Source organism: Argopecten irradians, chromosome 6, assembly GCF_041381155.1.
Source record: "Argopecten irradians isolate NY chromosome 6, Ai_NY, whole genome shotgun sequence".
Taxonomy (NCBI): Eukaryota; Metazoa; Mollusca; class Bivalvia; order Pectinida; family Pectinidae; genus Argopecten; species Argopecten irradians.
Genome location: NC_091139.1, coordinates 34,625,672 through 34,650,150, shown reverse-complemented (window position 1 = coordinate 34,650,150; position 24,479 = coordinate 34,625,672). Strand labels below are relative to the sequence as shown.

The following is a 24,479-nucleotide window of genomic DNA, read 5'->3' as shown; positions in this document are numbered from 1 at the left end:
ACCATGGTATGTTGTTGAGTACACTGGGCGAACATAGTGTCCCATGTCTTCAAATCGGGTGGCATCCAGTCGATATCTCCGAACCTAACGGGCCAAAATCATCAACAGATTTAAGGCGTTGGTATATGTTGTGAAATTCTACTTCATGTATCAGTAATACCTTACATAGTCTTTTTACATTGTGGGGAGGAGCGGACACATGATTTTGATTTTGAATTTTAAAAGACCAATTTGAAAAACTTTACTTAGTCTTTAGACTACCAGAGACTACAGTAGCTTTGTTGTTCTCAAACAGCTCCTGTTGGACTAGTTGCCCTAAAATGCAATGTGCCCATATTTGTACCGTGTGTGGAACTATTTAACGAAATTTGAAAAACGATCCTTTTTAGTATTTTCTCAGACAAGGGGTTTTAATGTTGAATGACCGAGATAAGAAATATCGCTTATTATATAAATTATAAAATAAATCCACTTCTACGCCTCACGAAAGATCTCAGGAAAACATACAAATTTTGTAATCCACCTTTTGCATTTTTCATAATCTTTTGGAAATTGCAAATAATCCTAAGACAACCAATGTCGTGATTAGGAGATTTAGTCTATCAGTAGCAAAACGTTATATTGTACTATAAATAAAACAAAAATAAACAAAGACATGAGCTCTATGTTATATACATTGTGTAAAGCTGACAATTTTATTGAAAAAATAATATGAGGCTATATAAAATTCCTCCATTTGTTTATTCACCTGTTTATAATTAATTTCCATTCGTTTTGTAGCACCAGCGCTCCATCTTTGTTACATCTTAATATGCATATTTGTTTGAAGGGTAGTACACATGGCGGTTTCCTCCCGGTAAGTACATACTCCTAGGGACGTACAGTCTCCTGTCAATACCATCACTAGTTACATAAGGATGCCTGTTTAGATACTGTTCATGTGCAGGATTTTCTTCGAAATACTCCTCAGTTTGTCGACAACACCTATTAAAACCCCACTTAAAGATCTCTATAAAAAGCTGGACAATTTCAAAAATACTCAAAAGTGATAGTCCTATCCATAACCCCATGGCTCCTCCAATGTCAGACGCAAATTCTACAACCTACAAACAGAGTGAAAATGAAATCATAGCGTATCTTGTTACCTTAATGTTTATAAATAACAGAATATATAATGCTGGGAATCAAATATTATACGATGTTATTTGGTACAATGTACATACATGATTTAATTTCATGAATACCTACCGTTATTTTGGGAGCTTCTGTAACTACTTCGTAATTAAGTTCCTCAAAATAGATTACAAGTTTTAGAAAATTTTCCCTGTCAAATATAAAACAAAATGTTAAGTTTAATTACAACAAGTTATTTTTTTGGATCATATTTCCCCGATTTCAATGAACCTTTATAAGATATCGGAGTTTATAGCCATTCGGCTTCCAATGTCTTGTTTTAAGTTCAAATACCATTTTTACGCAACTCATAATTATTAATTAGTAACTTTTTTTATTATTGCGTAACTTCCGTGATTTCGTAGTGAATATTTGCATGGTTTCATTTACTGACTTTTGTATGCTATACAAGTGAGTCATTAATGGACATGTATTGTTACTATAATAGTTCCAATACCTCATTTGGCGATTCGGTCTTAATTAAATGTATTATTTTGTCGTCTTGAACTTTTATTGAATGTGAGCTCAGACTACACACCTTATACTCCTACAAAATTCATAATAGTTTAATTCAAGCGTTGTTTGCGTTTTGATACCACTTATTCTCAGTATCATTCGCCGAAAACAGACTGCGATTCGGAAAGAGAATCGTTGTCATCAAGAAAAAAATAGCTGTCATGATGAGACACTTTATTCAGGGGTGTCCTACCGGGTTTATTAAACATTTTTGAAGCATTATTTATTGTAGAGAACTAAAACCGCACATCAATCATGACAATAAAAAATACAATCATAATAAAACTTAGATATTGTCTTACCTGAGTTCAGCTTTATCCATAATGTTCACTAAATGTTGACATACCGCTATTTTATCTGGATCCTCGCAAATATCCTGCACTAACACCGTCTAACAAATGAGAAATCGAAGTTCAAATATTTTGTTATGATATTGGTAAAACAAATTATCATATACGTAGCTAATTATTTTTTCGAGACATTCCTATAACCAAATATCAGGTATATTTAGAATCATGTCACTTTTAATTTGGTAAGCACATTAAAATGATTTAAAGAGTAACAGTAAATAAGAAAAATGATAACATATTTTCTCATCAAAGAGTTACCTCCCCTTACCTTCATAACCCCATGATGTGTTGACATTTCATATGGAAATTGAAATTGAAATGAAACGTCATTGTTTATCACTTCAAATGGATAGTTGCAATTACATGATCTATTATCGACGTTATCACTGTATTACAATATATTACTTTCTTTCATACCTACGGATGTAATACTGGCTGGTCTAGGGCAATACACTCATGCCTACCCAAATGGCTACCCATGCAATAAAGCCTCGTGAAGTCACGGCGTCAACAAAATTTCCATTTTCTCGGTAAAATTTTAAACATTTCACAAATTAACTTGACTGGTTTTACTATAAAAGATGTAGATTTCTTCGAATTTTACTACATTTTGTGACCCTCGGGTAGAATATCCCTATCATTCATATCCACATATGAAAGAGTTTTTTATTACTTACCACATATTGCCGTGTAGGCCACTGACGGATACTGATTTCCCGACTATAACTGGTCTCCCTATAATATAGTATTAAGATATTATATGCTACAACAAGTTCCATGCTATTTTGTCCGGTGTTATCTTTCATACATCTGTCAGAAAATACGATGGTTTTTTTTTTTGGTTTTTTTGCGAATACCTATCATTCCCTTTATTAAAATGTAATAAATAACACAGAAAAAAAACATTTTCCTTTATTGATTGCTGAAACTAACATATTTTTTCTTAAACTAGTTTAAATAATATAGAACAGATATGTTCTTTCTTTTGTTTTCACCATAACCATTAGTTTTGGCATGAATACATACGAGCAGGGATTATCACATCCACATTGAATAGATTTATCGTGGAGTCTCCTGATGACAGAGTTCATACATGCTATCTCTGTGCTAGTGGAACAGACCCTACTATTTGTACCAGCTATATGAAACAACTCCGCACCAAACACATCATAACATCCACAGTCTGTCATTATCCTTTCTTGTTCGCATATATGCTTACACGTCTGCAAAAAGACACAATACATCGATTTCAAGACACCAAAACGACGTGGGTGAAGTGCGATTCACCTTTCGATGATTGTGACATCATATGTTGACGTGATTTTGTGACGTCACGACCGTCGGAAGATAGGACCAATCCACGGTAAATCGTAATTTAACCATGGCCCAGTTTCACGAACATTCCTTATTTAAGGAATCCCTTAACTTGAAATTCTCCATAAGAAAACATTTACAGAATTAAAGGAAGGCTCCTTATCTTAACAAGAATTCTCCCTCAACTTTTGTAATGCTTCTGTTTAGGAAAATTTAAGTTAAGGAATTCCTTAAAGTTAAGGAATGTTCATGAAACTGGGCCATGTCGTGTTGGTGTCACGACACCCCATGTGTTCAGTATTATTACTGTCTTAAAGTTGGCACTTGTCGTAGAATATGAAATGATACTAAAACCAATGCTCATATACATGTATATTGCTTATTTTTGTAGACTTATTCATAAACCCTTGCACGTTATAATAGTGGTGTATTTCTAGAATTTATAGGATCATGATCAAGTATTTATCAAATTTCTGCAGTAATGGGAAGAATGTTAAGAACACATTCAAATAAAATTTCATTATCCTGACAACTTACCCAGAAATGTGCATAATCTTTACAAAGTCAAGTGGAAATAAAACTTTGTTGAAACAATTTTTGTATGAGAAAAATGAATAACGAAAAAAGTTAATACCGCATTCCAAACATGAGATTAGTTCTACAAAGGCTTATATAAACAAGATAATAAATAATGTAATTTACCTAACAATGAATAGCAAGACATTAAAAACATCGAAAATCAGATAAATTTGTTGGAAACCTACCTTTCTTGTATATTTTCGTTTATATTTTTGTTCAAACGAAGTACCTGGGTTGCATTTGCCGTATGGATTCCCTATGCGATTGATTTCAGTCTGAAATGGATAAAGATGCTTACCGCAGATTAACAGAGCATAAACGATACTTACCATCATAGCAACTCGTGTATATATGTGCTCAACACAAAAATACATACAATGTAATTTATTTTGCTTTAGGTGGATGCGTACTAAGTACTTGTAAGGAAAACGAATCCAAATGTGTATAAAATATTACTATAAAATATGTTTACATCAAATCAGTACTTAATTCTATATAGAGCAGAGTACCATAGACTTTTTGGGATGCAATGAATTACACAATTGTACTTTGAATTGTTGTAACCTTGAGTAGGAAAATGGCTAATGGTATAAAGTAAATAATTTTCGCGACTGAAGAATACTAGTTCGTCTGCTCCTGTTTATGATAAGGAAAATACTATTCTTCAACGGTGTACCATCTTTAAGTTACACTATTATTAATAATAATATATTGATGGGTTATGTGATGAAACACATTTTAAATTATTCATTGTTTCAAATATAGATTAAAGATATTATTGCAATTATTTGAAGCCAAATAAAACATAGTGACAATGGATGGACTAAGATATGGATTTGTAACCCCGTTAACAGTCGAGACGATACATGTCGGTTACTAATGGCAAAACATTTTTTGAAACAGCGAGCTTGCTTTAATGTTTGCTTACCAATTTTAAACCGATGTCTGTTTCAAACGCTGTGGCGACGTAAAATCCTCTGTCAGCTGGGTCCGGGAAAGTTCCCGGGGGATGTATATCTAGTCTGAGTCCGTGTCCCTGAGTAAGTCCCGATATATATTCCTGAGTTTGTACATCAAGGACTAACTGTAAACCTTTGGAAATTACTTATCATATTGTCATTGCATATACAATTAAAAATTGAGCAAGAGGTAATAGGCTTAATTTAAAATTCGCCTAACAATTATTTGGTAGGCTATAATCATTAAATGAATTGTGGCTATAGAATCAGCCTACGTCTATGATGCCCAAACTGCTGAAGAAGATAATTAGATATGCTTGAATCGAATCAAAGTTTCCAATACCAATAGAGCAATGACATGAACAAAAACATCTTGTGTGTTGTACGGTATTCCATGTTCGATTTATTACTAACAGTTATGGATTGCACGGAATTCAAAATACATGAAATTCTCGTATCGCCCTTGGCATGACATTGCATATACGGGACAGTGAGGTAAAGAGTCTGACATATATTACATAACATGTACAATTAACTAGTTATATTGAATAGAGGACAGATAACTCACTATGGACAGGTCCCGAATCCTTAATGACAAATTCATTAGATTCCAAAGTGTAACAGTTGCCGTATTCAGGCGTAGCAAATAAGGTAAAATTTCTACAAAACAAAAATAAATGATTAGCATTTCATACTGTCTGAGCAGTACGTTTATGATGTCCAATGAATGTATGAACTTATTGCATTTTTTTTCCGGGCCAGTTTTAACTATTAATCAGGGGTTACTGTCGCTGTTTCTCTATCCACCCCTGGATTATCTCATAGTAAAACTGAAGGCAAAATGTGAGACAAATAGATTGTTTCTTTGATGTGCATCAAAATAATCGAATGTGTTTGATCGTGTTGCTTTGAAATTTGGCGTCGCTCTCTACAAAATCTTGGATGATTTAGAGTCAGATTTACGATAGCAAATGATTTAATACATGAACCACATTACGTTTGAGGTACATATTATATTTGCCATTGTGGAAGAAAACATGAAATATATAAATAACATTTTTTAAATTATCAACAATCTAGCCGAGAAAGATTTGTTTTTAGTCGCAACAGTAAAATGAGCATGTAATATCGGCAATTATTGTCAACTCGTGGATGAATTATGTGGATAGTCATGGAAAAAATCCTGATTATTTTTTTTTCAATTATAAAAGAAAATTTATAATGTACGAAAAAAAAATAATTTCCTATACTGCATATGTATCACTTAAGGATGTTACTTATGACTCTATTATGAGTCTGAGTCTAGTATATGTATGGTTAAGAACGAAAACAACAACTTATTAAATATGATATTCGTCTAGCAATTTGTAAATACAATGAATAAGTGTAACACTCGCTTAAATTAAATTTCAGGTACAATTGTAGTTCGACTACTACTCTATCATTGAAAAGAAACTTCATTATGTAACTCGTACCTGGTGATTTTTTTTTCAAATTTTATAATGAAGTTGTGTACAATGTGTAACTGGGATTTCCAGTTGTGAGCTGTGAACCACTACCGACAAATCCACCATGCTATATGTCGATACTTACGTATGAAAGCACGAGTCTCCATTAAATGAACACGATATCAGCATGTCGTTAACAGTGTGTCCTAAAGCAATGCGGGTATCTCTGTAAACACAATGAAAATAAAATAACTGAACAATCACATTAACATGTTATTGTTTCATACTGAGGGTATAATATCCATATCTGCCACATATGATTTTTCCATACCTGGTCGACCTATAGCATACCACACATACAATATCCCACAATTTTGGAAATATTAATTTGTTACAGAAAGAAATGACTGAAAATGAATGGAATAATACCTGAGTAAGGCTACCTTTCGATAAAAGCAGTAATCATCTTTGAAAACTAAGTTACTTATATGACATTGGTAACTTCAAATAACGTGAGTTTGTCACAAAATCTGTTAAAACCCTCATTATTCTGGGTAAATTGAGGAAGGTAAAGTTCAATGATAAAACCAATACAGTATGTAATTTGAATCGATATAGCATTTTGAAAACAAATCTCACCGACTCTCTAGCATATAAAGTCGTTGAAACTCCCTCTCTAACGCAGTCACGAAGTCCTTGGGTTTAATTCCGTCAGTTGTAAGATTAAGCTGAAAGGAGTCGGCGTAACGCTTCTTTCGTTTTCCTTGTGTCTGAAATACAAATCACAACCAGAAGTTGTCATTAAATATAAAATACTCATATATATCAAATACTCATTGTTCAAAGCGAGAGAACTGTTGTAGCGTTCGATAACATTACGTTTTATAATTTTATTTCAAAAACGCCTTCATGTAGGCTGAGTACCTTCTTTAACACATTACAGTAGCATATATATATCACTGTGATGGAGTCAAAGCAAGTTACTGATGAAGTACTTTATTAATTTTGAAAAAAAAGAAAAATATAGACTCTCATAATTGATGTTATTCTTGTTTTACTTCACGAAGTAATAATGGATCGATGATAGAGTAGAATATCTCCGATCCATCAGCCCTCACCATAGCAATACACAGACTACGTAAGAACTACATTGTACGCATTGTCAATGCACCAATGTGAATGATAGAAAGGTGTATGGCTAGATGAGCTTTAGTTTGGTAGTATAAACTCTATGAAATCGTACTGTGATGTATATGTCGTTACACTGTATATTTATCACTGATTGCTACATCACACCCAACGGTTAACAGCCTGTACAAAAAATATGGGCAAAAACTATCTGGAATAAACGACGAATTGGATGGTAATATAACGACGATACGTTTATTTTGAAAAAACTCCATTATTTACTGCGTAATGTACGTCTGTATACACTGTGTACCAACATTCTTCCGAGGCAAATTTATTTCGGAGTTCTTCAACTGTCATCCACCATCTAAAGCTTTCATCAACTGACTCTGGTCTGGCTGTTAGTAGGACGTGAGTAATTAATCGATCTAAACCAAACTAATATATTTTGTGAATTAAGTTTCAAAAAACAAAATCGCTGAGATCAACTTTTGCAAGCGGAATTAAGACTGACTTGAAATGCCTTCCTAAATACTTGTTATCGGAGATAAACGCTTGCAAACGTATATCAATAGTAAAAGTAGAGTATAGTCTGATAGTATTGGCAAAGGAAAGTTGAAAAAAAAATGGTCAAATCGAAAGGTTGCAGTAAGGACTACCGGTACTTCATTCCGTTTGCAACCGTTTTATTCCCTTTAACACCACCATTTCATTGCATAATATATTCCCCAAGTATAAAAACAATGTTTTTATAACACTTTTCTATCCAAAGAGTGGGACATATATGATCTGTTTCAGTTATTTGATGTGCTGTGCACATTTTCGGCTTTCTTGTGAATTCTGTTTTCTATCCTTTTTATTGCATTATTTCTTGTTTTAAACAAATTTTCCTTAATTGTGTATTTCGATTGCACATTTGCGTACTTGGGTTTCCAACGATAGCTATTAAACATTGCTTACCTGAGCATTCGTGTTTACGATCCCGTTATAAGATGTTGGATCAAGTCCTGCAGGGTCAATAGCAGCGACAAATGATTTAAGTGGATGGTTATCATTAAGGCCGATAATAGCTGATTTCCTCGCCGGATTTACATTGCAAAACGTAATAGCAGGCATTTGGAAATTATTAAAACCAAGTTCCACCGCCGTCCGTTTAGGCCAGGTTAGATAGTGAGCGCAGAGATGGTAAAAATGAAAGGATATTGCCCCTAACGCTAGCATAAATAGGATCGTCCACATCATTTTAGCGAATACTAGCTTTGCCGATAATATATAGGAAGGTCCATTCATAGAAGTCCTTTCTGCAAAACGAGCTATAACTCGGATGAATCCGTTCTGTTTCCTTTCTTCGGCTACGGATGATGAATTTTGCGAAGGCATCTTCGGTAGGTTTTGATATCAAATATATAAATTTAGCAATACGCAGATATTAATCTTGGACAACTGTTCACTGACTTTTCACTTTTATACTTGTACTAGTGTTGTAGTAAATAAATCGTAGTTGGTTTAGGAGACGTAAAACCCACCATGCATGTATAATTCTCTATCAATCCCATAGGATTAGCATAGGTCAAAGATCAAGCCAAAAGAACTGATCATTCAGCACGCACAAACCACTGTGGTACTCGTAATGAGCGAAAATTAATTTCGCCAACGCTTTAAATCGCATTATTTTAATCCAATCAATGAAATAATGTAGCACCACAAAAAACCGGATTAATCAGTGTAACACAGAAAATTACAACACTTTAAACGTACATAGAGTAAGTTAATCAATCTCACTCCAGAGTGAACCCTGAAACATTGAGACTTTTACTGAATTTTAAAGTGAACTTGAATAAAAAGCACTAACTCAAACGTATACTATACGATTTCTTTTGATGTAGGTGCGAGTTGTCTCCCTTCATGCACGAAACAAAATTTGCCGACTGACATGTTTTTAAAGAATGTATCGAACAATTAAAGATCAGTGTATACTATTTAGGCCCTAGGCGTCCACACCTGGATTGAGCTTAAATATCAAGGGGAGCTGTTGCCAGGTACTAATAGCATAGCATAGCGAAGTTAGTTCCGATAAAGGAACACATTATGTTCCGTTTCACCAGATTCAAATTTTCTGGCTATGATATAGTTGCCCTATAGTTATATATGATATCATGCTTACACAAGAATTTATCCAGTCTATTTTTAAAGGTATATATATTTGGCCCATATATAATGTCCTCTTTTAGGCTATTCACCATTTGACCGTTCTTATTGCAAAGTTATTTCCTCTTCTGTTGGTCTTGTAATGTTGTAGGAAAAGCATTCTGATATGACCTCGACCGCCCTGTCTACACCCAACAACTTTCCAAAGTTTCAAAAACTTGCAAGATTCCTTGTCGTACAGTGAAGTTAAATGATCTCCTTAAAAGTCCAAAATTCTGTTTGCTTTGTTTACTTTTTTCGCTGATATGGTTTTCAAATTCTAGGTCAATAATTACTCCAGTATATTTTTCGTTTTTCTGTAATTTGTAACTCCTTCTAAAGTAGATGTTAAGCTGCTTCTGTTCATTCTCTTTCTTTTTGTTTTGACCGACTATAATATATTTACATTTTCTGGGTGCATTTTCAGTAATCCTTTAGCGCTCCCAATTCCGATGGTTTCTAAATCATCTTTATGAATTCATACTTTTGTCGTCTTCATTTTTATTTATTCTAAAGATTTTTGTGTCATCCGTAAAAAGGTAAATGGTAAATCATATTTAAGTGGTTACCCCACCTCCTTGATCCTGGCTGCTTTAAAATATGACGTAAATTAAAACATGTACTAGTAACACGTAAAAATATTTCAGTATTTGACAAATGGTCCTCTAGTCGAGCGCAGCGACAATTGAAAACAGCAACCAGTCTTAAGCAATCTATACAAAATATACAGAAAAGCGAGAATGTCTTGGGGTTTTTTTGTTGTTTTTTTTTACAATAATCAAATAACAAGACAATAAATGGGATACCAAACATATTTATAATTTCCAATAGTCGATATGTCCATGTAGTTAGATTCGTATATCATTTGTCTGTAATTCGCTATGACAGACGGAACAATCGTCTACAGATAGTCCAATTCGTCATTCCTGCGCAACATATCCAACAAAAGCTGTCTTACGTATTAAATAAAATCTACCAACAGAACTCTCGGTATGTCAGGACGTAGCGATCACATAGGATTATTTATAGAAACATGCATGATTATTTATAGGGATGTGTCTGTTGGTCTTTGTGTTAATCCATACTTTGAATAAATGAGAAACGGCTAGACTAATATCATCATGCGCATTTATGTACACATTCAGCAATTTCTAGCCATTTGTTTTCGGTCTTGATAAGAAAATGTCACCAAATACCGCTGGCCATTTCAGGTCTTCGGATAAGAATTCAGGACAAGCGATTGGAGAAAATTTAAAAAATACTCTTATCCTACTCTTAAATGTGTCACAATTAAAGTAAATCAAGCAATAAGTAAGTCGTCCAAACGCAATTGTGAGTAAGTTAGGCGAATGTTTAGACACTTGAAGGACCAATATTCGTCAGGATAATCAAATCTTTCGTATATCAACAAACCAGCAAGAAATAGAATGCACCAATTTTATCAACACAATATATAATATTTTGTCTTACTTGTACAACAAGTTGTCTATCAATTCGTTATTTATCTATCGCGATACGAAAAATTTCTACCCGCCAGTCGCTGGGTGATGGCCGACACAATAGGGACCTATTTTCGTCAGGGGAGGGGAGCTGTTTGGCTTATTACGATTGAGGTAATTCCAAATAGATGTTGAGCAGCAGGCGCTTGTGAGATTGTGAGATCGTGTTTAAGCTGATAATTTCTTGTTGTTACATCGATTTTAAGTCTTTAAACCTCTTGGTCATGGAAAGTGGCGAACACCTCTGTTTACATAGAATAACGTTATGTTTTCAACAGTACCGCACCAAAAATTTCAGGTAAGTTGAATCGCAAAAATAATTTGTAATAACCCAAAATCTGGGCTATGAATCACATGATCAGACACGTGATTTCCAGTACTTTGTTGACATACTGCTGATCAGTGCACATGGACAGTCAAACGCTGACGGTAGGGTTTTAAAGTTTCATTTAAAATGGACTTTAGAAAATACCTTCATTTTAGGGTATATTGCTACATCGTTTTTATAAAATCACTTGGTTACAGCACACAATCTTTTTTAAGCATGACAAATCTTCCTTGATCAAATCTGCTTTGGCAGACGACACTCTTTATGAAATCACGTGATAGTTCATGAGATATATGCAAAATTGTAAACATGAGGAAAACAGGTCCCTGACGAATATAGGGCACTTGACCATAATTAAGGTGATTCGAGTACAAAGTGTTATATCCTCTCCTTGAACTAATGTCTTTGCTGTTTGGTACAATATAACTACGCGATCTAGTTAGGCTGGTGATTGGACAAGCAAGCACACGTTGTTCGGCAATTAAACTTCCAACTGTTCTTAGTCTCACCTTAGTCTCACCTTAGTCTCACCTCAGTCTCACCTTAGTCTCACCTTAGTCTCACCTTAGTCTCACCTTAGTTTCACCTCAGTCTCACCTTAGTTTCACCTTAGTCAACCTCTCTCTTGAGCGTTCCTTAGGGTCACCAGAAATACCAATTGCTGGTTTTGGTAGTGAGTGATCATCGTGAACTTCCAACGAATGTCGGCTTTAAAAACGCCCCATGTTATGTTCATAAACTACTTATTGTCACCTTACTTACTTTCGTGCTCGATTTACTTTCATGATTTTTACAATCAAAGTATATTCGTGAATATCCCCGAAATTTAAATCTGCCTCAATTTAATAAGAAGATTTTTGTTCCAATTTATAAATCCCCTGAACGTTAGTCTCCATGAAAAGTTTGAAATGGAAATCACGTTTGGTACCTACGAATGAAAGTTGGGCTACAAGCAACAGACGATAAGCAATTACAGGAATATGAGTATTTGCCATTTTTTGTAAAAAGAATTTCTCATTTTAGTAAACATGAATCTCATTGCCTACAGGAGAGGTCCATAAATAGCATTAGTTCTTAACAAGACGAAAAGTCAAAACTTCTATTTAGACTGTATAAAGTAAAACCTTTTCATTACCATATAAAGAAAACAGTCAACCGTTCATTAACTTAGGTAATTAATACAAGCTTTTTGTTTCATTTATGTGCAGTCCGAATAAACATAAATAGATAATCTTGTTATCAATACGAATAAAATCCCGCTCAACAGGACGCACCACATAAATAACTTGTTTACTTTTTGTCATTAATCAATATATTCAAACTCAACTGAAACTGGCCACCTACCTACCCCGGTACCCAGTCCTAAACACTAGACATCTCCCCACCCCCGACACCCAGTCCTAAACACTAGACATCTCCCCCTACCCCGACACTACTACCCCGACGACACCCAGTCCTAATCACTAGACATCTCCCCCTACTCCGAGACTACTACCCCGACACCCAGTCCTAATCACTAGACATCTCCCCCTACCCCGAGACTACTACCCCGACACCCAGTCCTAATCACTAGACATCTCCCTCTACTCCGAGACTACTACCCCGACACCCAGTCCTAATCACTAGACATCTCCCCTACCCCGATACCCAGTCCTTATCACAAGATATCTCCCTATACCCCGAGACCCAGTCCTAAACACTAGATATCTCCCCCCTACCCCGTGACCAGACCTAATCACAAGACATCTCCCCCTATCCCGAGACCCAGTCCTAATCACTAGACATCTCCCCCTACCCCGAGACCCAGTCCTAATCACTACACATCTCCCCCTACTCCGAGACTACTACCCCCGACACCCAGTCCTAAACACTAAACATCTCCCCTATACCGAGACCCAGTCCTAATCACAAGACATCTCCCCCTACCCCGAGACCCAGTCCTAATCACTAGACATCTCCCCCTACCCCGAGACCCAGTCCTAATCACTAGACATCTCCCCCTACCCCCCGATACCCAGTCCTAATCACTAGACATCTCCCCCTACCCCGAGACCCAGTCCTAATCACAAGACACCTCCCCCTATCCCGACACCCTGTTCTAATCCCAAGACACCTCCCCCTTCCCCGACACCCAGTCCTAATCACTACACATCTCCCCCTACCCTGAGACCCAGTCCTAATCACTAGACATCTTCCCTTACCCAGAGACCGAGTCCTAATCACTAGACATCTCCCCCTACCCCGAGACCCAGTCCTTATCACTAGACATCTCCCCCTACCTCGAGACTCAGTCCTAATCACTAGACATCTCCCCCTACCCCGAGACCCAGTCCTAATCACTACACATCTCCCCCTACCCCGACACCCAGTCCTAATCACTACACATCTCCCCCTACTCCAAGACTACTACCCCGACACCCAGTCCTAAACACTAGACATCTCCCTTACACCGAGACCCAGTCCTAAACACTAGACATCTCCCCCTACCCTGAGACCTAGTCCTAAACACTAGACATCTCCCCCTACACCGATACCCAGTCCTAAACACTAAACATCTTCCCCAATCACAACATCTCCCCCTACCCGACACCCAGTCCTAATCACAAGACATCTCCCCCTACCCCGACACCCAGTCCTAATCACTAACATCTCCCCCTACCCTAGACCCAGTCCTAATCACTAGACATCTCCCCCTACCCTGAGACCCAGTCCTAATCACTAGACATCCTCCCCCACCCCGATACCCAGTCCTAATACTAACACTCCCCCTACCCCGAGACCCAGTCCTAAACACTAGACATCTCCCCCTACCCCGAGACCCAGTCCTAACACTAGACATCTCTACCAGATCCTAACACTAGACATCTCCCCCTACCGAACCTATCCTATCACAGACATCCCCTACCCCGAGACCAGTCCTAATCACTAACATCTCCCCTACCCGAGAACCCCACCCCAGTCAACACTAAAACTCCCCTACCCGAGACCCAGTCCTAATCACTAGACATCTCCCCCTAACCCGAGACCCAGTCCTAATCACTAGACATCTCCCCCCCGACCATCCTAACACTAGACCCCTACCCGAACCCAGTCCTAATCAGTAGACATCTCCCCCTACCCCGAGACCCAGTCCTAATCACTACACATCTCCCCCTACCCCGAGACTAGTCTAACACAGACACCCAGTCCCCACACCCAGACCAGTCAATCACTAAGACATCTCCCCCTACCCCGAGACCCAGTCCTAATCACTAGACATCTCCCCTACCCTGAGACCCAGTCCTAAACACTAGACATCTCCCCCTACCCCGAGACCCAGTCCTAATCACTAGACATCTCCCCCTACCCCGAGACCTAGTCCTAATCACTAGACATCTCCCCCTACCCCGAGACCCAGTCCTAATCACTAGACATCCCCCTACCCCGAGACCCAGTCCTAATCACTACACATCTCCCCCTACTACCGGACACCCAGTCCTAATCACTAGACATCTCCCCTACCCCGAGACCCACTAATCACCGACACCCAGTCCTAAACACTAAACACATCTCCCCTATACCGAGACCCAGTCCTAATCACTAGACATCTCCCCCTACCCCGAGACCCAGACCTAATCACTAGACATCTCCCCCTACCCTGAGACCTAGTCCTAAACACTAGACATCTCCCCCTACCCCGATACCCAGTCCTAATCACTAGACATCTCCCACTACCCCGAGACCCAGTTCTAATCACAAGACAACTCCCCCTACCCGACACCCAGTTCTAATCACAAGACACCTCCCCCTTCCCCGACACCCAGTCCTAATCACTACACATCTCCCCCTACCCCGAGACCCAGTCCTAATCACTAGACATCTCCCCCTACCCCGAGACCCAGTCCTAATCACTAGACATCTCCCCCTACCCCGAGACCCAGTCCTTATCACTAGACATCTCCCCCTACCCCGAGACTCAGTCCTAATCACTAGACATCTCCCCCTACCCCGAGACCCAGTCCTAATCACTACACATCTCCCCTACCCCGACGCCCAGTCCTAATCACTACACATCTCCCCCTACTCCAAGACTACTACCACCCACCCCGACACCCAGTCCTAAACACTAGACATCTCCCCTACACCGAGACCCAGTCCTAAACACTAGACATCTCCCCCTACCCGAGACCCAGTCCTAAACACTAGACATCTCCCCCTACCCCGATACCCAGTCCTAAACACTAAACATCTCCCCCTACCCCGACACCCAGTCCTAATCACAAGACATCTCCCCCTACCCCGACACCCAGTCCTAATCACTACACATCTCCCCCCTACCCGAGACCCGTCCTAATCACTAGACATCTCCCCCTACCCTGAGACCCAGTCCTAATCACTAGACATCTCCCCCTACCCTAGACATCTCCCCTCCCACCGTTACCACTAGACATCTCCCCTACCCCGAGTCCTAAACACTAAACATCTTCCCCAACCTTGACACCCAGTCCTAATCACAAGACATCTCCCCCTACCCCGACACCCAGTCCTAATCACTACACATCTCCCCCTACCCTGAGACCCAGTCCTAATCACTAGACATCTCCCCCTACCCTGAGACCTAGTCCTAAACACTAGACATCTCCCCCTACACCGTTACCCAGTCCTAAACACTAAACATCTTCCCCTACCCCGACACCCAGTCCTAATCACAAGACATCTCCCCCTACCCCCGAGACCCAGTCCTAATCACTAGACATCTCCCCCTAACCCGAGACCCAGTCCTAATCACTAGACATCTCCCCCTATCTCGAGACCCTGTCCCTAATCACTAGACATCTCCCCCCCCAACCCACGACACCCCAGTCCTAATCACTACACATCTCCCCCTTCTCCGAGACTACTACCCCGACACCCAGTCCTAAACACTAAACATCTCCCCCTACACCGAGACCCAGTCCTAAACACTAGACATCTCCCCCTACCCTGAGACCTAGTCCTAAACACTAGACATCTCCCCCTACCCCGAGACCCAGTCCTAATCACTAGACATCTACCCCTACCCCGAGACCCAGTCCTAATCACTAGACATCCCCCTACCCCGAGACCCAGTCCTAATCACTACACATCTCCCCCTACTCCGAGACTACTACCCCCCGACACCCAGTCCTAAACACTAAACATCTCCCCCTATACCGAGACCCAGTCCTAATCACTAGACATCTCCCCCTACCCCGAGACCCAGTCCTAATCACTAGACATCTCCCCCTACCCTGAGACCTAGTCCTAAACACTAGACATCTCCCCCTACCCCGAACCCCAGATACCCAGTCCTAATCACTAGACATCTCCCCCTACCCCGAGACCCAGTTAACTAATCACAAGACACTCCCCCTACCCCGACACCCAGTTCCTAATCACAAGACACCTCCCCCTTCCCCGACACCCAGTCCTAATCACTACACATCTCCCCCTACCCTGAGACCCAGTCCTAATCACTAGACATCTCCCCCTACCCCGAGACCCAGTCCTAATCACTAGACATCTCCCCCTACCACCCATACCTACACGAGACCCAGTCCCTAACACTAACACACTACCGAGACATCTACTCCCCCTACCCCGAGACCCAGTCCTAATCACTAGACATCCCCCTACCCCGAACCCAGTCCTAATCACTAGACATCTCCCCCTACCCGAGACCCAGTCCTAATCACTACACATCTCCCCCTACCCCGAGACCCAGTCCTAATCACTACACATCTCTCCCTACTCCAGACTACTACCCCCCCACCACAACCCCGACACCCAGTCCTAAACACTAGACATCTCCCCTACACCGAGACCCAGTCCTAAACACTAGACATCTCCCCCTACCCTGAGACCTAGTCCTAAACACTAGACATCTCCCCCTACACCGATACCCAGTCCTAAACACTAAACATCTTCCCCTACCCCGACACCCAGTCCTAATCACTAGACATCTCCCCCTACCCCGACACCCAGTCCTAATCACTAGACATCTCCCCCTACCCCGAGACCCAGTCCTAATCACTAGACATCTCCCCCTACCCCGAGACCCAGTCCTAATCACTAGACATCTCCCCCTACCCCGACACCCAGTCCTAATCACTAGACATCTCCCCCTACTCCGAGACTACTACCCCGACACCCAGTCCTAATCACTAGACATCTCCCCTACACCGAGACCCAGTCCTAAACACTAGACATCTCCCCCTACCCTGAGACCTAGTCCTAAACACTAGACATCTCCCCCTACCCCGAGACCTAGTCCTAATCACTAGACATCTCTCCCCTACCCCGAGACCTAGTCCTAATCACTACACATCTCCCCCTACCCCGAGACCCAGTCCTTATCACTACACATCTCCCCTACCCCGAGACCCAGCCTAATCACAAGACACTCCCCCTACACCCCGACCCAGCTAATCACTAGGCAATCTCCCCCTACCCCGAGACCCAGTCCTAATCACTAGACATCTCCCCCTACCCCGAGACCCAGTCCTAATCACTAGACATCTCCCCCTACCCCGAGACCCAGTCCTAATCACTAGACATCTCCCCCTACCCCGAGACCCAGTCCTAATCACTACACATCTCCCCCTACCCCGGGACCCAGTCCTAATCACTACACATCTCCCCCTACTCCGAGACCCAGGCCTAATCACAAGACATCTCCCTATGACTACTACGGAAAGCCCTGGCTGTCATTCTTGATCACATTTACCGAGTTAGTGTATTGGTGAAGATGTCGCTTACCCCATTATCATAGTACATTTAACGTCATCAATGACCACATGTATTCTGGACACGTACACTCGCCTTGTCACTGTGAAAATGACCTGTCAATAGGCTCCATAAACTATAGCCTGATGGCCAGGCATCTATATGTCTTCCGATGAATTGGATAACGGTACATCGACTTTGTTGATTTCGCTCGAGTCCATATGAGAATCTTAAGTAACCATAATATCAGCCTCGGTTTCGAAAGCACGATTAGGATATATAGTGCTCCAAGATTATTTTTCTTCGGATACATTTTCATAGATGATTTTGATTACTCAAAATGACCCTATTCTAGACTGTCATGCATTTTATTCAGAGGGAGGATTGCACAAAATATTTGTAAAATCGATGAAATGTACAGAGAAATTTTGGAACAGAAACAAAAATAGATTAAAGCTTTTATGAAAACAAAAGGTTACATTTTAAAGCAATGTGGACTTGTATCTGACGTTTGCTGATACACCTATAGTATAGTGAAGAGATATAGTGACTGGATTGTCAGCTGCATAATTCCAACTGCCTTCTGACTACTAATTTCTATTTATATTACTATGCATGTAATTTTACAGTTTTTCTTGGTTAGAAAACAGATAATCATATTCTTTGACTTCACAGAACCTCGTTTAATGCCCTATCAACAGTTATGATAATTTTAAGACGTCCTTGGTCACATGAATTATGAATGCAAAAGACGACTATGTTTTGGATATAATCATTTACTTTCTCCTTGAAAATTTTTCTTCTCCATAACAAACTTCAGGCTCCAATTTCTCTAAAGAAAATTGCAGACTGAAGTCAAAACTTTTTTTTTCGCCTTATATAACTATAACTGTTTTTTCGTTTTGAGAAATCGAGGCCCGGCCATCGACTCAGGTTGGACCTCGTAGTTGACTTATCACTCATGTAAGGAATATTTGGGCCTTGCAGTCTGTGTGAGATCCACCTCATTCTATAAAATGTAGCATTTTATTATCCTAGTCAGTGCCCGCCACATAGGGAGCTGTGCCCGTTTTGATTGGTTCGTTGAGTTGGTTACGTCCTATTAACAGCTAATTAATGTAATTTAAGGACAGCCCCTCCTGTATAGACTGTGTCTGTGTGAATGGCAGTAAAATTTGGAAGGCTGCAGCACATGACTAGTTTGCCTAATTCCAGTATGATGTAACCAAATAAGGCGCACAAATGACCATAGGTAGTAGGTTAGAGCGAGTTAACATGACAAGCGTCGTACAAGAAGACACAATGGGGGGATGGGTCCAAATTAATGTTTACTCAAAGCACCAATGAATTGTCACACACATACTTACTCACAATACACAGAGGAGTATGCCCTTAACATGATTGAGCTGTTGGTAGGACATTAGATAAAATTATACCTACGAAATCATGGATGATTTTCCTGTCGTTGTATGTGGCGAATGTTGTGGAAGGCTATAGTATATTATGGTTGTTTTCCTGTGAAGATGAACTCTCGATAGCTTGATATTTCATTGAAGCAAACCGCTATAGAAATGCAGATATGTCCCATATGGTGATATGGAGAAAACCTACGATAGAGATATGCATCAGTCTAAGAATTTGCAGAAACATTATTTTCAGCAGCTTTTCCTCCGAGTGTAACTGCAAACATTTTCATTTAGGCTAGCGTTAATGTGATACAGGCAATGCCATATCCTGTTTTCTGAATCACTAAGTTTTTGAAACTGAAACTTATTTTAATCACGAATGATATAATTTACATTAAGCATACTAAGACAAGCTGGTACAATTTTTCGAAATACCGAACCGCCCTTGTTTATATGATATTACAAAAATGTTTGAAAAATCCAGGGTCAATGTTGTGAATATTTTGAATAAAGGCTATGGCCATGTACATCCCATGCAATTACTGCAATCACATGACTCGTATTTCAGGATTGCGGTTTGAAAACTTTGGTGTTTATTTTACACTTTCTCTTCCGAAATCCATGAGGTTTTTATTTTTTTTTTATTTTTTTTATTTTTTTGATGTTGTTGTTATTGTTGTTATGATTAGTGTTTATATGACTTTGCCTTATAATGTGTTTCGGTTCTGAATATGTATTTGATAATTTGTCAGTATTTGATTACTTTTAAATCAGGCAAAGATACTTCGCTAATTATGACTCTTTATGTTTCTGCAGCCTTATATAAAATCTAGAGGTCATTACGGTCATGTCATATGACAAAATGGGTTTGTTTTTGTCTCATTGTCGTTCAGCAGATACATTGACAATATCCAACATGGACAGGACGCATTACGTGACTCGCTGTATTGAAATAGGAAATGGTGGTATTTCAAAGTCCCAAGATACAAGCTTTCATTTCGTCTTGTTCGTGTTTGATCTATCATTGTAAATTACTGTCTAGTCAATTTATTATTTGCTTAAAATTACAGCCAATTCTCTGTCTAGCGCATTATCCTACAGATTCGTCCTGGTGTAGAATATCAAAGGTAATGCAACTGTGAGTATGTCTTGTTTAGCATAGTAGATAATTGATAAAGAAAATGATGAAATAAAAAAGTATCCCGTACGAAGTAAAGGTAAACACATTATGCGTTGAATAAAATCGATGTATTGCATTTATATTTGTAAAGTAGGACCAGGGATTCGATTTAAACATAAATGCTATGCAAAACTTTGTGATGGATGGCTTGCGTATGATAAAAATATTTTATACTTTTAGGTTCATGTTTCTGTTTTGGGGTCGCGGTGGCCGAGTAATTAAGATGTCCCGACATAATACCACAAGCCCTCTAACATGGAGTCCAATGTAGGGCTGGCTAGGACAGTTGCCAGGTACTGACCGCTGGTGGTTTTTCTGTGAACTCCAGCTTTCCTCTACCAACAAAACTGGTACGCCGTTAAATGACTCTGGCTGTTTATTGGACGTTTAACCAGGTTTTGCTCAATATATATGGATTCTAGATTCCGTTTCAGAAATGCCGTGAAAACTTCAATTCTTTATCCAAGGAGCATATTGCATAATGCATTATGCAATATCGCTATGCAACAATTGTATGTATGTCAACATTGATAAGGATACACTTTTAACTATAGTAACACTTTGGGAATTAACTTATTGTATTTGTGTTAATTTAATTTTAATAAAAACATATTACACAACATGGACATTCTAGCTGATAAAGTGCACCACTCTTTACTTTAGACATTTTTTTTTTTTTGAAAAAAAAAACCTTTAGAATTGTATTTGCAAGAAACAACATCATTTTGTGCCAACACATACTAGTTTTCTCCGGAAACTTGATTGAAAATTAAACATAAATCTGTGATACTGGGATGGATCTTAAACATTTACTATAACTGTACGCCTATATGTAAGGCACGGGTATTGGGTGGTAAATAATGCAAGGCTAATCAATAGTATGGTCACTCCAGACACTGACCAGTGGTCTGTGTGATAGCAGGTGTCCTAGCATCAGTGCTCAGACCTTTTGCATTGCCTCTGATTGTAAACAATCTACACTACAAAACACTCGAGCGATTCGAAATTATAAGCTACTGAACAAGGTAAGCTGTGGGGCATGCGAGGTGATATGGTTGTACCACGACAACATGATGACGTGACAATCTGAGAAAACCTATTGATTGGCTGAGGGTTAAAGTATACAAGCGCTGACGTCATCATGGTACCTATTTCTGTTCCGAAGCCTGCCGATAATTCAGCTAATGTCTCCTTTTTATCGAATCAGTGCTGTGTTTCCACGCCTGCTTGCTCCCGTTCTTCCACTGCCTCTAGCCAAAGTGAGACAATGTACACGTTTTGTTACACATGTCGCATTTACAAAGAGCAAACAGATCATATTGGAAAGCAAAGCATTCTACAGACTTAGTGCTTTATTTCACTCATCACATTCTTATTAAGGATGAAATAAATGCAGCATTCTGAGTTCTTTTAATTGAATTTTTCTTGTTGCATGATTTCGCTGACGCCTGAAAACTGTTACTGTATGACGTCACTGTTTTCAGCAATGTAGTCTCGAGGGAGTGTTATGTCTAATGCCAAGGATATTAGGTTACCTAGGAAATACAGTTTATCATTATAGGACTCGGGGTTTGAATACGGAGATAGATTTTACACTCAATCATATTTTAGTTGTATATACACGGATGAAAAGAAACAGAAAAAAAACGAATACCAATAATAAATTAAAAAAAAAAAGAATATGTAAATAAGATGGCGAGATGTTGTAATAATTATTTAAGGATTTACTTAACGAATAAAATTGCGTTCATTTTGCAACGGAATCATCTTGAAATTCATTCTAAAATATCTTGGCCAGAACACAAGATGAAATATTCAATGTGTATTTGCTACTGTTTATTTTGCTCGCCAGACACTAATAATAGACTAAACACAAAATAAGAGAAAGGGAAGCTTAAACCTAAAACCATATGATTTTGTATCATATTAATCGTTCTTTGCTCTGTATCTTCATTTACAAACACGCCGTAGAAGTAATTCCATGCCTCTGCAGACAGCCAATTTTTAGTATTCTCTTAAGACTAACACGGGCTTTCGTTTTTGCAGAAGACGTTCGAGACTATCCCTATCCCTGCAGGTGTTCTCTGAACCAGTATCCTCAAACGGCATTGTACAAAATAGACGTACATCTGATGTCTCTGTTCCTCAATAGCACAATTCGCTTTCAAATATTAGCATTTACTATCACTGCGAAGAGGAACTCATTTCCATGCGTTTTATACACATGAAGTATTTTTTATTAATTTGCATTGGCTTAGGTTTGCCTGATTTTATTTTGTTCAAAGAAGTTAGCGGCATACGATGAGTTATGCAATTACAATTCAGGATCTGCCTTCTGTGTATGCATGTGTGTTCTCAGAGACTGGTGCATTTATTCAGTGTCTTATTGCGATAGCAGGGCAAATACTTAAGTTATAGTGCTAACTCAATGAAATATACTGCGATGATATCCGATCAGCACACCAAGGCCAATCACATATTGAAGCTCTATGCCAGAGTAGATACTATTGTTATTTTACAATTTAGACCAACATGCACCCATAATAGAACGCTATGATATCTGCTTATAAGATTGTGTGTCAATTTGATGAAATATGTTAGTTACATATATAGCACTATTTGAAATTTTGTATATGGTTTCAATAAAGTCTCATTTCACCAGCATTCATGCATTTTGAATACGGATAAAGTTAATTTTGCCTAATTTGTTTTTAAATATAGACCGAAAATAATCGATTTTTAGCGACGCGTTTGTCACCGAGTCAGGAAGAGGATAGACCTCACCTAGGGAGGCGGTACAAACTCTGAGATTTACGGCTGTGTTCCAGAGCTAGGCAGTGTGTCGAAATCCAATTATTCCACACTACGGTGACAGTTTAATTGGTCCAAATGGGCCCTAGCACATAACCTGGAGGGGTTTCGTTCTTACCTTGTCGACATTAACTTGTGTTTTGTCTATGTAGAACATCAGAACTAGGAACACGGTCATCGCGGACAATAAGATAGCGGATTTTGCATCCGGGTTTTTGTCAGGCGGGTGTTGATGAACGATGTCAGCTCAGAGCCCATATATGATGTCTTACGATTAAATGCCTTATTTGTGTGTGGATGATGTCAAACAAAGCAAACGGAAACGGTTGTTATGGTATAATGCTGTGTTGTTCCTTACAATCTGATCATTTAACTTTGTTAGAATATTTCATAAGTCGTTGTCCTATTGCACGGTTGTTTACTCTCATGGGGAGAACGATTCGCGATTTTTCGCTTGTTACTAATTGGTATGAGTGATAGTTCGTTGTCAATTCACAACAGTTTAAGCCTTACAGCTTTTCTTTCTTGCAATTCGTTCCATTTTTCACCATGGTTACTTCAATTCGTCGAAATCAACATGAATACGAATATATGGAAATAAATTACTTATGATCAAGCGTAACAATGAAGTATTTTACACAATTGGGCCTAACTACTAGCACCATATTATGAATAAAACATAACTAGTCATTCCAAATGTAAATCTAAAATTGTGTCCATATTCGTCCAATGATGACATTATCACCTTGCTTGCTTTAACTTTAAACAGGTTTTTATCTTTTTTCCCCTTTTTCCATTTACGTTTTCCTCTGGCAGAAATTACATCAATACGTTTGACCTGATAAACATTTGACCTGCATACTGGCTATAATTCAGGC

General features: G+C 39.0%; 1 protein-coding gene across 1 annotated transcript; it reads right to left on the bottom strand.

The window, feature by feature from the left end:
- Positions 1–663: 663 nt before the first annotated feature.
- LOC138326346 (acid-sensing ion channel 3-like) lies at positions 664–4,256 on the bottom strand. The gene is made up of 6 exons (XM_069272465.1): positions 4,118–4,256; positions 3,066–3,262; positions 2,717–2,774; positions 1,992–2,080; positions 1,249–1,324; positions 664–1,103 (listed from the first exon to the last, which is right to left on the bottom strand). The coding sequence occupies exons 2-6, from the start codon at positions 3,227–3,229 to the stop codon at positions 807–809; spliced, it is 684 nt and encodes a 227-aa protein (XP_069128566.1). The 5' UTR covers positions 3,230–3,262; positions 4,118–4,256; the 3' UTR covers positions 664–806.
- Positions 4,257–24,479: the final 20,223 nt, after the last annotated feature.

Excerpts from the sequence above, each read along its gene's own strand:
- LOC138326346 (XM_069272465.1), bottom strand. The coding sequence starts at position 3,229 with ATGACAGACTGTGGATGTTATGATGTGTTTGGTGCGGAGTTGTTTCAT. Across the intron at positions 2,775-3,065 it reads GGATGTGATAATCCCTGCTC|GGAGACCAGTTATAGTCGGG; the intron begins GTATGTATTCAT and ends ACTATATTATAG. Across the intron at positions 2,081-2,716 it reads GGCCTACACGGCAATATGTG|ACGGTGTTAGTGCAGGATAT; the intron begins GTAAGTAATAAA and ends CTCATTTGTTAG.